This window comes from Entelurus aequoreus, linkage group LG15 (assembly GCF_033978785.1).
Source record: "Entelurus aequoreus isolate RoL-2023_Sb linkage group LG15, RoL_Eaeq_v1.1, whole genome shotgun sequence".
Classification (NCBI taxonomy): domain Eukaryota; kingdom Metazoa; phylum Chordata; class Actinopteri; order Syngnathiformes; family Syngnathidae; genus Entelurus; species Entelurus aequoreus.
The window spans coordinates 11,594,178-11,606,999 of NC_084745.1; the positions used below are offsets into that span (position 1 = coordinate 11,594,178).

General features: G+C 41.5%; 1 protein-coding gene across 5 annotated transcripts in view; it reads right to left on the bottom strand.

Annotated features, from left to right (window-relative positions):
• LOC133629823 (regulator of G-protein signaling 20) overlaps positions 1–12,822 on the bottom strand; it is a 56,480-nt gene that overhangs the window by 12,507 nt on the left and 31,151 nt on the right. For 4 of the 5 annotated variants that reach the window (XM_062020857.1, XM_062020856.1, XM_062020858.1 and 1 more), the window contains 2 exons: positions 7,028–7,108; positions 6,707–6,941 (listed from right to left, as the gene is read on the bottom strand). In XM_062020857.1, coding sequence (XP_061876841.1) covers positions 6,707–6,941; positions 7,028–7,108 — 316 coding nt within the window. Of the gene's footprint in view, positions 1–6,706; positions 6,942–7,027; positions 7,109–10,808; positions 10,851–12,822 lie in introns of those variants that run through there. The other variant, XM_062020860.1, reaches the window with a different exon arrangement.

Here is a 12,822-nt window from a genome sequence, read left to right on the forward strand (position 1 = left end):
AAGAATTAAATTAAAATGTATTTATTCTTTACAATAAAATAAATAAATTTACTTGAACATCGATTTAAATTGTCAGGAAAGAAGAGGAAGGAATTTAAAAGGTAAAAAGGTATGTGTTTAAAAATCCTAAAATCATTTTTAAGGTTGTATTTTTTCTCTAAAATTGTCTTTCTGAAAGTTATAAGAAGCAAAGTAAAAACATTTATGAATTTATTTAAACAAGTGAAGACCAAGTCTTTAAAATATTTTCTTGGCTTTTCAAATTCTATTTGAGTTTTGTCTCTTAGAATTAAAAATGTCGGGCAAAGCGAGACCAGCTTGCTAGTAAATGAATAAAATTTAAAAAATAGAGGCAGCTCACTGGTAAGTGCTGCTATTTGAGCTATTTTTAGAACAGGCCGGCGGGCTACTCATCTGGTCCTTAAGGGCTACCTGGTGCCCGCGGGCACCGCGTTGGTGACCCCTGTGCTAGACCAAGGAAAACAGAAAACCTCAAGCAATATGTCTTAAAAAGATCAAATGCGCAACAAAACAAATGGGAGGAAACTGGAGTCACCGTAAACAAGTGTCCAAAGGAAATAGGATTTAAAAACCAAAGTACATAAAAGCTGTCATCAACATCTAAAGATAAAAAACAAGGTTCCAATGGGCTAACCATGTTGGACTATCTATGGATGACTGGATGAAAGTCATATTCAGTGATGAATGGTGAATCTGCATTGGGCAAGGTGATGATGCTGGAACTGTTGTCTGGTTTTGGCTGCAATGAGATTTATGAAGACGACTGCCTGAAGAAAACGTGCACATTTGCCCAGTCTTTGATGACGTGGAGCCGCATGATGGCTGTCATTACATCTTCAATATATGCACGTGTCTCTTATTCCATCAATGGAAAGATATTGTCAACAATTTCCTTGAAAGATGAAGTCAAAGTCATGGCCTGCAAATATCAATCAGTAAAATGTGTGGTGGAAATAGAAGAAAATGGTGGATGACAAGCTGATCAGACAACAGGAAGTTGGAGCAAGATTGTTGAGGAGGAGTTTGTCACTCGTTAAGTCCACGCCTCACACCTTGCAAGCTCTTATACAAACCCCGTTTCCATGAGTTGGGAAATTATGTTAGATATAAATATAAACGGAATACAATGATTTGCAAATCATTTTCAACCCATATTCAGTTGAATATGCTACAAAGACAACATATTTGATGTTCAAACTAATAAACATTTTTATTTTTTGCAAATAATCATTAACTTTAGAATTTGATGCCAGCAACACGTGACAAAGAAGTTGGGAAAGGTGGCAATAAATACTGATAAAGTTGAGGAATGCTCATCAAACACTTATTTGGAACATCCCACAGGTGAACAGGCCAATTGGGAACAGGTGGGTGCCATGATTGGGTATAAAAGTAGATTCCATGAAATGCTCAGTCATTCACAAACAAGGATGGGGCGAGGGTCACCACTTTGTCAACAAATGCGTGAGCAAATTGTTGAACAGTTTAAGAAAAACCTTTCTCAACCAGCTATTGCAAGGAATTTAGGGATTTCACCATCTACGGTCCGTAATATCATCAAAGGGTTCATAGAATCTGGAGAAATCACTGCACGTAAGCAGCTAAGCCCGTGACCTTCGATCCCTCAGGCTGTACTGCATCAACAAGCGACATCAGTGTGTAAAGGATATCACCACATGGGCTCAGAAACACTTCAGAAACCCACTGTCAGTAACTACAGTTGGTCGCTACATCTGTAAGTGCAAGTTAAAACTCTCCTATGCAAGGCGAAAAGCGTTTATCAACAACACCCAGAAACGCCGTCGGCTTCGCTGGGCCTGAGCTCATCTAAGATGGACTGATGCAAAGTAGAAAAGTGTTCTGTGGTCTGACGAGTCCACATTTCAAATTGTTTTTGGAAACTGTGGACGTCGTGTCCTCCGGACCAAAGAGGAAAAGAACCATCCGGATTGTTATAGGCGCAAAGTGGAAAAGCCAGCATGTGTGATGGTATGGGGGTGTATTAGTGCCCAAGACATGGGTAACTTACACATCTGTGAAGGCACCATTAATGCTGAAAGGTACATACAGGTTTTGGAGAGACATATGTTGCCATCCAAGCAATGTTACCATGGACGCCCCTGCTTATTTCAGCAGGACAATGCCAAGCCACGTGTTACATCAACATGGCTTCATAGTAAAAGAGTGCGGGTACTAGACTGGCCTGCCTGTAGTCCAGATCCTGTCTCCCATTGAAAATGTGTGGTGCATTATGAAGCCTAAAATAGCACAAGGGAGACCCCCGGACTGTTGAACAACTTAAGCTGTACATCAAGCAAGAATGGGAAAGAATTCCACCTGAGAAGCTTCAAAAATGTGTCTCCTCAGTTCCCAAACGTTTACTGAGTGTTGTTAAAAGGAAAGGCCATGTAACACAGTGGTGAACATGCCCTTTCCCAACTACTTTGGCACGTGTTGCAGCCATGAAATTTTAAGTTAATTATTTGCAACAAAAAAAAAAAAGTTTATGAGTTTGAACATCAAATATCTTGTCTTTGTAGTGCATTCAATATGAGTTGAAAATGATTTGCAAATCATTGTATTCCGTTTATATTTACATCTAACACAATTTCCCAACTCATATGGAAACGGGGTTTGTAAAAGCCAGAGGTGGTGCAACAAAGTGCTCTGGTGGTTGTTTCTTTTTCATGATTCCATCATTTCTTACCTTTTTAGAATTGAGTTACTCTATATTTCTTTAGTTCTGCTTGATCTAAAAATGAAACTGTTTAGTTTCTGGATTTCTTTTCTTGTATCTTCAAGCCTGAAAGTCGCCGTTTGAAACCACTATTTGGGTTGCAATCACGCGACTGAGTTTAGAGGCACTTCCTGGTTTCAGCTGGAAGGCAAAAGTCCTGTTTGGCTAGTGTTTATTTGCACGCATCAGTGCAGATTTGGGCCTATTTTGAAAGGTTTAAAAGGCAAATATACACGCTATCATCAACAATATTGAAATGGGATAGAGTGGATTCATGCAGTTTTCTTAAGTGGACCGGAAGGTTACTGGTTGGCTTATGACTAAGTGCTCCTGATGGGTCGTGGTTAGGTTTGAGAACCATTTCCCAGACGTTATTCCCTTGATGAGCCACTTCTACCAAAGACTCTCCATTTGAAAGCTTGGAACCGCACAGCAAAGACTTTTCCGTTCAAATTTCTAGCTTGTTCGCCCTCCACGTGCGCTACACCGCGACCAAGCAAAGCGGAAGGTGACGTCTTATGCAACCCAGCGATGGTTTTGTGTAGAGATGTCCGATAATGGCTTTTTTGCCGATATCCGATATTGTCCAACTCTTAATTACCAATTCCGATATCAACCGATACATACAGTCGTGGAATTAACACATTATTATGCCTAATTTTGTTGTGATGCCCCGCTGGATGCATTAAACAATGTAACAAGGTTTTCCAAAATAAATTAACTCAAGTTACGGTATGGAAAAAAATGCCAACATGGCACTGCCATATTTATTATTGAAGTCACAAAGTGCATTATTTTTTTTAACATGCCTCAAAACAACAGCTTGGAATTTGGGACATGCTCTCCCTGAGAGAGCATGAGGAGGTTGAGGTGGGCGGGGTTGGGAGGGGGTAGCGGGGGGTGTATATTGTAGCGTCCCGGAAGAGTTAGTGTGCTGCAAGGGGTTCTGGGTATTTGTTCTGTTGTGTTTATGTTGTGTTACGGTGGGGATGTTCTCCCGAAATGTGTTTGTCATTATTGTTTGGTGTGGGTTCACAGTGTGGCGCATATTTGTAACAGTGTTAAAGTTGTTTATACGGTTACCCTCAGTGTGACCTGTATGGCTGTTGACCAAGTATGCATTGCATTCACTTGTGTGTGTGTGTGAAAAGACACAGATATTATGTGACTGGGCCGGCACGCAAAGGCAGTGCCTTTAAGGTTTATTGGCGCTCTGTACTTCTCCCTACGTTCGTGTACACAGGGCCGTTTTAAAAAGTCAGAAATTTTACTTTTTGAAACCGATACCGATAATTTCCGATATTACATTTTAAAGCATTTATCGGCCGATAATATCGGCAGCCCGATATTATCGGACAACTCTACTTATGACTAAGTGCTCCTGATGGGTCATGGTTATGTTTGCGAACCATTCCCCAGACGTTATTCCCTTGATGAGCCACTTCTACCAAAGACTCTCCATTTGAAAGCTTGGAACCGCACAGCAAAGACTTTTCCGTTCAAATTTCTAGCTTGTTCGCCCTCCACGTGCGCTACACCGCGACCAAGCAAAGCGGACGTGACGTCTTCTGCAACCCAGCGATGGTTTTGTGTAGAGATGTCCGATAATATCGGCCTGCCGATATTATCGGCCGATATATGCGTTAAAATGTAATATCGGAAATGATCGGTATCATTTTTTTTATTATCGGTATCGTTTGTTTTTTTTTGTTTGTTTTTTTTGTTTTTTTTTATTAAATCAACATAAAAAACACAAGATACACTTACAATTAGTGCACCAACCCAAAAAACCTCCCTCCCCCATTTACACTCATTCACACAAAAGGGTTGTTTCTTTCTGTTATTAATATTCTGGTTCCTACATTATATATCAATATATATCAATACAGTCTGCAAGGGATACAGTCCGTAAGCACACATGATTGTGCGTGCTGCTGGTCCACTAATAGTACTAACCTTTAACAGTTAATTTTACTCATTTTCATTCATTACTAGTTTCTATGTAACTGTTTTTATATTGTTGTACTTTCTTTTTTATTCAAGAAAATGTTTTTAATTTATTTATCTTATTTTACAATTTTTTAAAAAAAGTACCTTATCTTCACCATACCTGGTTGTCCAAATTAGGCATAATAATGTGTTAATTCCACGACTGCATATATCGGTTGATATCGGTATCGGTTGATATCGGTATCTGTAATTAAAGAGTTGGACAATGTCGGAATATCGGATATCGGCAAAAAGCCATTATCGGACATCCCTAGTTTTGTGTCATGTCTGCCGTCTGCTTTCTTTTTCCTATGAAATGAAACAAGTGAATGATGCTGATGGCATCGTTTTTGCCGGCACTTGCACTTCCAGTTCGAGATGTCCGATGATATCGGACTGCCGATATTATCGGCCGTTAAATGCTGTAAAATGTAACATTGGAAATTATCGGTGTCTGTTTCAAAAAGTACAATTTCTGACTTTTTCAAACTGTGAACTGTGTGTACACGGACGTAGGGAGAAGTACAGAGCGCCAATAAACCTTCAAGGCACTGCCTTTGTGTGCCGGCCCAGTCACATAATATCTGTGTCTTTTCACACACACAAGTGAATGCCATACATACTTGGTCAACAGCCATACAGGTCACACAGAGGGTAGCCGTATAAACAACTTTAACACTGTTACAAATATGCGCCACACTGTGAAACCACACCAAACAAGAATGACAAACACATTTCGGGAGAACATCCGCACCGTAACACAGCATAAACACAACAGAACAAATACCCAGAATCCCTTGCAGCACTAACTCTTCCGGGACGCTACAATATCTACCCCCCACCCCCCAACCCCACCCACCTCAACCTCCTCATGCTCTCTCAGGGAGAGCATGTCCCAAATTCCAAGCTGCTGTTTTGAGGCATGTTAAAAAAAATAATGCACTTTGTGACTTCAATAATAAATATGGCAGTGCCATGTTGGCATTTTTTTCCATAACTTGAGTTGATTTATTTTGGAAAACCTTGTTACATTGTTTAATGCATCCAGCGGGGCATCACAACAAAATTAGGCACAATAATGTGTTAATTCCACGACTCGGTATATATCGGTTAGAAAATGGATGGATGGGTATATATTAGGGATGTCCGATAATGGCTTTTTGCCGATATCCGATATTCCGATATTGTCCAACTCTTTAATTACCGATACCAACCGATACCGATATCAACCGATATATGCAGTTGTGGAATTAACACATTATTATGCCTAATTTGGACAACCAGGTATGGTGAAGATAAGGTACTTTTTTTTTTAATTTGTAAAATAAGATAAATAAATTAAAAACATTTTCTTGAATAAAAAACAAAGTACAACAATATAAAAACAGTTACATAGAAACTAGTAATGAATGAAAATTAGTAAAATTAACTGTTAAAGGTTAGTACTATTAGTGGACCAGCAGCACGCACAATCATGTGTGCTTACGGACTGTATTCCTTGCAGACTGTATTGATATATATTGATATATAATGTAGGAACCAGAATATTAATAACAGAAAGAAACAACCCTTTTGTGTGAATGAGTATAAATGGGGGAGGGAGGTTTTTTGGGTTGGTGCACTAATTGTAAGTGTATCTTGTGTTTTTTATGTTGATTTAATAAAAAAAACAAAACAAAAAAAACCCGATACCGATAATAAAAAAAACGATACCGATAATTTCCGATATTACATTTTAACGCATATATCGGCCGATAATATCGGCAGGCCGATATTATCGGACATCTCTAGTATATATCGTGTCGGTTGATATCGGAATCGGTAATTAAGAGTTGGACAATATCGGACATCTCTACTTCCCGTCGACAAATCGGAAGGAAAGACGCATTTTTAGCACCAAAAACTGGCATGACAAAAGCGGCGGACCCTTTTGGAACGGCAGGGACTTAGTCCTCTCACCTCTTTGGGCGACAGGATGGAGATGAAGTCCTCGTAGATCTGCCGCACTTTCTCCTCCACCACCGTCTTGTTGGTCTCCTTCTTCAGTTCCTCGCAGGCCAGCCAGAACATCATGTTCTCCTCGCTGAACTCGGTGCGCAGGAACTGCCGGAAGCAGCCTCGGCCCGCCGCGCTCCTCATCACCTTCTCGAAGGACGTGGTCCAGGACCGCGCGTCCTCCAGGGTGGGCTCGGGGCTTTTTTTTTTTTCCGGAGAAGAGGGAGAGGACAAGACAGCTGAGGCGCGTCCTGGTCTTTCACGTCATCCACCCGTCCCGCTTACCTGTCTTCACAGTTGGCTCCTTCGCTCCTACGATCGCAAGCGGACCTTTGTATCGTCTCGTCCTCGCCTCGAACAGTCAAACTGCAAGACAAACAATTCATGTATTCACCGTCGGTACCTCCTGAGCGATGTGTCCAAACACGCACAACAAGCTGGGGAAATGTGCACTCCTCCCAAAAGCAACTTCACGTCCTAATGTGTTGATACTTGTCAAAGATCTTCTATATGACACGAGCACGCTTGCTGTTTTTTTTAAAAAATCAGTCCAACAAAATAATACACAATAATATCCCAATTCCAAAATCAATTGAGAGGAAACACAAACAAGACACAAAACAATCCAAAGTAGTCAAACAAAAACGAATAACCGTATCAATATTAATACGCGTTCCAACGTAACTGTGATTTAAAATCTCTAATTTACATTGTCATCACAGCCATTTATATCAAAAATGAACAATAGTGTCACAGTGGCTTACACGTGTGTCCAATATTTACCACAGAGAGTCTTATTTTAGGTTCATTTAATAGTTAAAACAAATGTAAATAATGGATCCCAGGCCCAGAGCATAATACTACCACCACCTTGGGGCGGTATAGCTCGGTTGGTAGAGAGGCCGTGCCAGCAACTTGAGGGTTCCAGGTTCGATCCCCGCATCCGCCATCCTAGTCACTGCCGTTGTGTCCTTGGGCAAGACACTTTAGCCACCTGCTCCCAGTGCCACCCATACTGCTTTAAATGTAACTTAGATAATGGGTTTCACTATGTAAAGCACTTTGAGTCACTAGAGAAAAAGCGCTATATAAATATAATTCACTTCACGTCACCATGCTTGACAGTAGGCATGGTGTTCCTGGGATTAAAGGCCTTACTTTCTCTCCTCCAAACATATTGCTGGGTATTGTGGCCAAACAGCTTAATTTTTTGTTTCATCTGACATCACATGGACAAAGAGAAGACCTTCTGGAGGAAAGTTCTGTGGTCAGATGAAACAAAAATGGAGCTGTTTGGCCACAATACCCAGCAATATGTGAGGCCTTTAATCCCAGGAACACCTTCCTACCGTCAAGCATGGTGGTGGTAGTATTATGCTGTGGGCCTGTTTTGCTACCAATGGAACTGGTGCTTTAAATGGGACAATGAAAAAGGAGGATTACCTCCAAATTCTTCAGGACAACCTCAAATCATCAGCCCGGAGGTTGGGTCTTGGGCTCAGTTGGGTGTTCCAACAGGACAATCCAATCCAATCCAATCCACTTTATTTATATAGCACATTTACACAACAAGAATGTTTCCAAAGTGCTGCACAGCCATGTTAATAACAATATTAAAAACAATATTAAAAACGATATTAAAAATAATATTAAAAACAATATTATGCTACACCAATGACTGAATAAAAACAAAGAATAAATGAATAGAAAACCAATACAGAGACAATATAAAAAATAAATATGATTAAAAACGATTTTAAAGGGTAAAACCAATTAAAACAGTAAAATAGACATCAAAATTTATAACCCTAACCCTAACCACACAGGACAACAGAGGACAGAAGACCACACAACTCACGTAGTGTTAAAAGCCAAAGAATAAAAGTGGGTCTTAAGACGAGACTTAAAACACTCCACTGTGGGAGCAGTTTGAACATGGAGGGGCAGAGTGTTCCAGAGTTTAGGGCCGACCACAGAGAAGGCCCTGTCTCCCCTGGTTTTAAGTCTCGTCCTGGGCACCACGAGCTGGAGCTGGCTCTCGGACCTCAGAGCGCGCGCAGGTGTGTAAATTTGGATGAGGTCCGAGATATACTGAGGTGCCAGTCCATGTAAAGCTTTAAAAACAAACAGCAAGGATTTAAAATCAATTCTAAAATGAACAGGGAGCCAGTGCAAACTCCGAAGAATCGGGGTTATATGCTCACGTTTCCTGGCCCCTGTTAAAAGTCGTGCTGCCGCGTTCTGGACTAACCGCAACCGGGAGAGAGCTTTTTGGCTAATTCCAGCATAAAGTGCATTGCAGTAGTCCAGGCGACTTGAAATAAAAGCATGCACGACTTGTTCAAAAAGGTTAAAAGATAAAAATGGTTTTACCTTTGCTAAAAGACGAAGATGATAAAAACACGATTTTAAAACGCCATTGACTTGTTTGTCGAATTTAAAATCGCTGTCTATAGTGACGCCAAGGCTGGTGACTTTGGGACGCACATGATTTTGCAATGGTCCCAAGTCAGTGAGGGCCGGACCAAAAACTGAAATTTCCGTTTTTCCCTCATTCATTATTAAAAAATTATGGGCTAACCGAGCCTTGACATCACATAGACAGTTGAGAAGGGGTGTCAGGGGGCCGTGGCCTTTTGAAATTGGCATATACATTTGGCAGTCATCTGCATAAAAGTGATAAGACACTCCATGTTTCTTAAAAATCTCTCCAAGAGGGAGAATGTACAAGGAAAACAGGATGGGGCCTAGAATGGATCCCTGGGGGACACCACAGTAAAGCGGAGCAGAAGAAGAGGTGGCGTCCCCCAGCCTGACAGAGAAGGACCTCTCTGACAGGTAGGATCTGAACCACTCTAATGCAGTCCCCCTGATACCCACACAGTCTCTCAGGCGGTCTAAAAGAATTGTGTGGTCGACTGTGTCAAAGGCAGCTGTAAGATCTAAAAGCACTAAAATGGCAGAGCTACCAGAATCAGACATTAAAAGCAAGTCATTAAAAACCTTTAAAAGTGCAGATTCAGTACTGTGCAAAGCCTTGTATCCAGACTGAAATGGATCTAGAGTGCTATTTTCATCTAAAAAAGGCTGCAGTTGCGCTAAAACACATTTCTCCAGAATTTTTGACACAAAAGGTAATTTGGAAATGGGCCGATAATTTGACAAACATGTCGGATCTAGACCTGTTTTTTTAATCAAAGGCTCGACAACAGCTCTTTTACAAAAAGAGGGGACACAGCCAGAAATCAAGCTGCTGTTGATGATGTCCCTAACAGACAAGTCAATAGTGTCCCAGATTTCTTTAATAAAGCGAGGGGGGACTGGGTCTGTGGGACAGGACGAGGGTTTCAGTTTGTGGACTATTCCTGTAAGCTCAGGCATGGACACAGGCTCAAAGTGACTAAACACAGCCGAGCACTGAGTGGCCACATTAAAACTCAATGGAGAGCGAGAAAGATTTGCCCGAATAAAAGCAACCTTATCGTTAAAAAAGGAGAGAAATTTTTCACAAGTTTCACTTGTCATCTCCAGTAAAGTGGCTGGATTCGGATTAAGAACATAACTAATAGTATTAAAAAGAACACGTGGCTTGCTGATACTAGTGATGGGTTGATGAGGCCTCATGAAGCGTTTCGACACATTGCAAAACTGTATTGATACTGTGTCGATACTGTGTCACTAAATACTGACATCTGCTGGACATTAAAAATCCCTACAGGCAACCTATGGACCGACTCAACTGACAATGATTTTATGACCTAGTACAGGGGTCGGCAACCCAAAATGTTGAAAGAGCCATATTGGACCAAAAATACAAAAACAAATCTGTCTGGAGCCGCAAAAAATTAAAAGCCATATTACATGTGTCATGAGATATACCTTTAATTAAGAGGACTTAAAGGCAACTAAATGACCTCAAATATACCTACAAATGAGGCATAATGGTGCAATATGTACATATCGCTAGCCTAAATAGCATGTTAGCATCGATTAGCTTGCAGTCATGCAGTGACCAAATATGTCTGATTAGCACTCCACACAAGTCAATAACATCAACAAAACTCACCTTTGTGCATTCATGCACAACGTTAACAGTGTGGTGGACAAAATGAGACAGAAAAAGAAGTGGCATAAAACACGTCCTAGAAAGTCGGAGAAAGTTATACATGTAAAGAAACTATACGGTGAGTTCAGGGACCGCCAAAATTAGTAGGACAAAACGGCGCTCGCCAAATACTCGAATCAGTGAAGCATGTTTAATACAAACCGTGTGATTTATAACAATTAGGGAGGTTTGTGTCATGTGTGTCCTCCTACAGAAACCATACTAAAACAAAAAAATAGATTTTTTTCCCCTCATCTTTTTCCATTCTTCATACATTTTTGAAAAATCTCCAGAAAGCCACTAGGGCGGCGCTAAAGAGCGGCATGCGGCTCTAGAGCCGCGGGTTGCCAACCCCCGACCTAGTATATACAATAATATAAACCAAGTCGTTGTATTTCATTTAGGATTATTTCATATCTTCATTTAAATAAAAACATATTTTTATCTTTTTTAGATACAGTCAAATAATGTGAACATGTATCGTGACTAGGATGGTAGAAGGTGGGGATTGAACCCCAGTAACCAGCAACCCTCCGATTGCTGGCACGGCCACTCTACCAACTTCGCCACGCCGTCATTCCTGTACCTTTCTCTAGTAACGGCATCGGCGCATGCGTCGAGCTCATAGAGCGAAACCCTGTGTCGGTGCGCGTACCGCTTTTAGAAAGTCACGTGACCGATCATGAGCTGCTTTGGTCACGTGACCGATACGCGAACTGTATCGCACTGATGCCTCCTCTGTGCCCTGTGAGCAACGTTCCCTCTAAGGTGCGCGCCTGCGCAATTGCGCAGTGCTCAAGCGTCCTCCGCGCACAGCAAATATATGCCGCGCACCAAATCAAACCCATCTGAATTCTAAACAAAATAAACACATTCATTCTGTGTAATTTTGAAATGCAACTTTGAGTGACAGTGACAACAAGCGGCCCTAACGGTGTTCGTCAACAACACGCATTGCGCCGCTTCCTAATAAACACAGTTTGGCGCACAGGCGTCCGTGCGATACAGTTCGCGTATCGGTCACGTGACCAGAACAGCTCATGATCGGTCACGTGACCAAAACAGCTCGTGTTCGGTCACGTGACTTTCTAAAAGCGATACGCGCACCGACACAGGGTATCGCTCTCTGAGCTCGACGCATGCGCCGATGCATCGGTGTTGCCGGACCCATCACTAGCTGATACTATTTAAAATTAAGTCTGACAGATAACACGTCAAAAGTGGTAAAGGAATGGCTAAATCAGGCTAGAATTAAGGTTTTAGAATGGCCTTTCCAAAGTCCTGACTTACACGTGTGGACAATGCTTTTTGTGACCAACAAGTATGTGCTCCAATCACTCTATCACAAAAAAATAAGAGTTGTAGAAATGATAGGAAACTCAAACAGCCATGACATGATGTTCTTTACAAGTGTATGTCAACTTTTGACCACCACTGTATATAAATGTATGTGTGATGTTACATGTTGACAGATGTAAGAAGTGCAAGATATCAAATTAAAACAGAATTCAAGGTAAAAAATTACTCGGGTGGGCGTCGACGTCAGGAAGCATTTTGGGCCGCCTCACTTTCAGGTGAAAGATGACTTTTAACGTTGAAAAAAAGGTGATCCGTGGTTCACGTTTCCAAGGGAGAGCTCGCTAAAGTGATTTCCAATCCAGGCGTGGAATAAAAGGTAACAGTGGAGGGTTCCACAGGGAGGGCCAATAACATCTTGTAATTGTTACACCTGGTCCTCCGTGTAATCCCACAGTACACAACACCTGAGGTGCGGCCTGCGTGCGTCACACCTGTGCCAGTTGGGAACATGGCAGCAGCGCAACAATCAACTGCTTTGCACTCAGCTGGGAGCCTGCTTAATTAGGCCAGATGATTCCAAAACATGTGACCCGCAAACATGTGACCCGCGGGCTTCTTGAGCCGGTAAGACGCTCTTGCTAGGTTCCATTGCACCACGTGTTGGTTCTATAAGGTT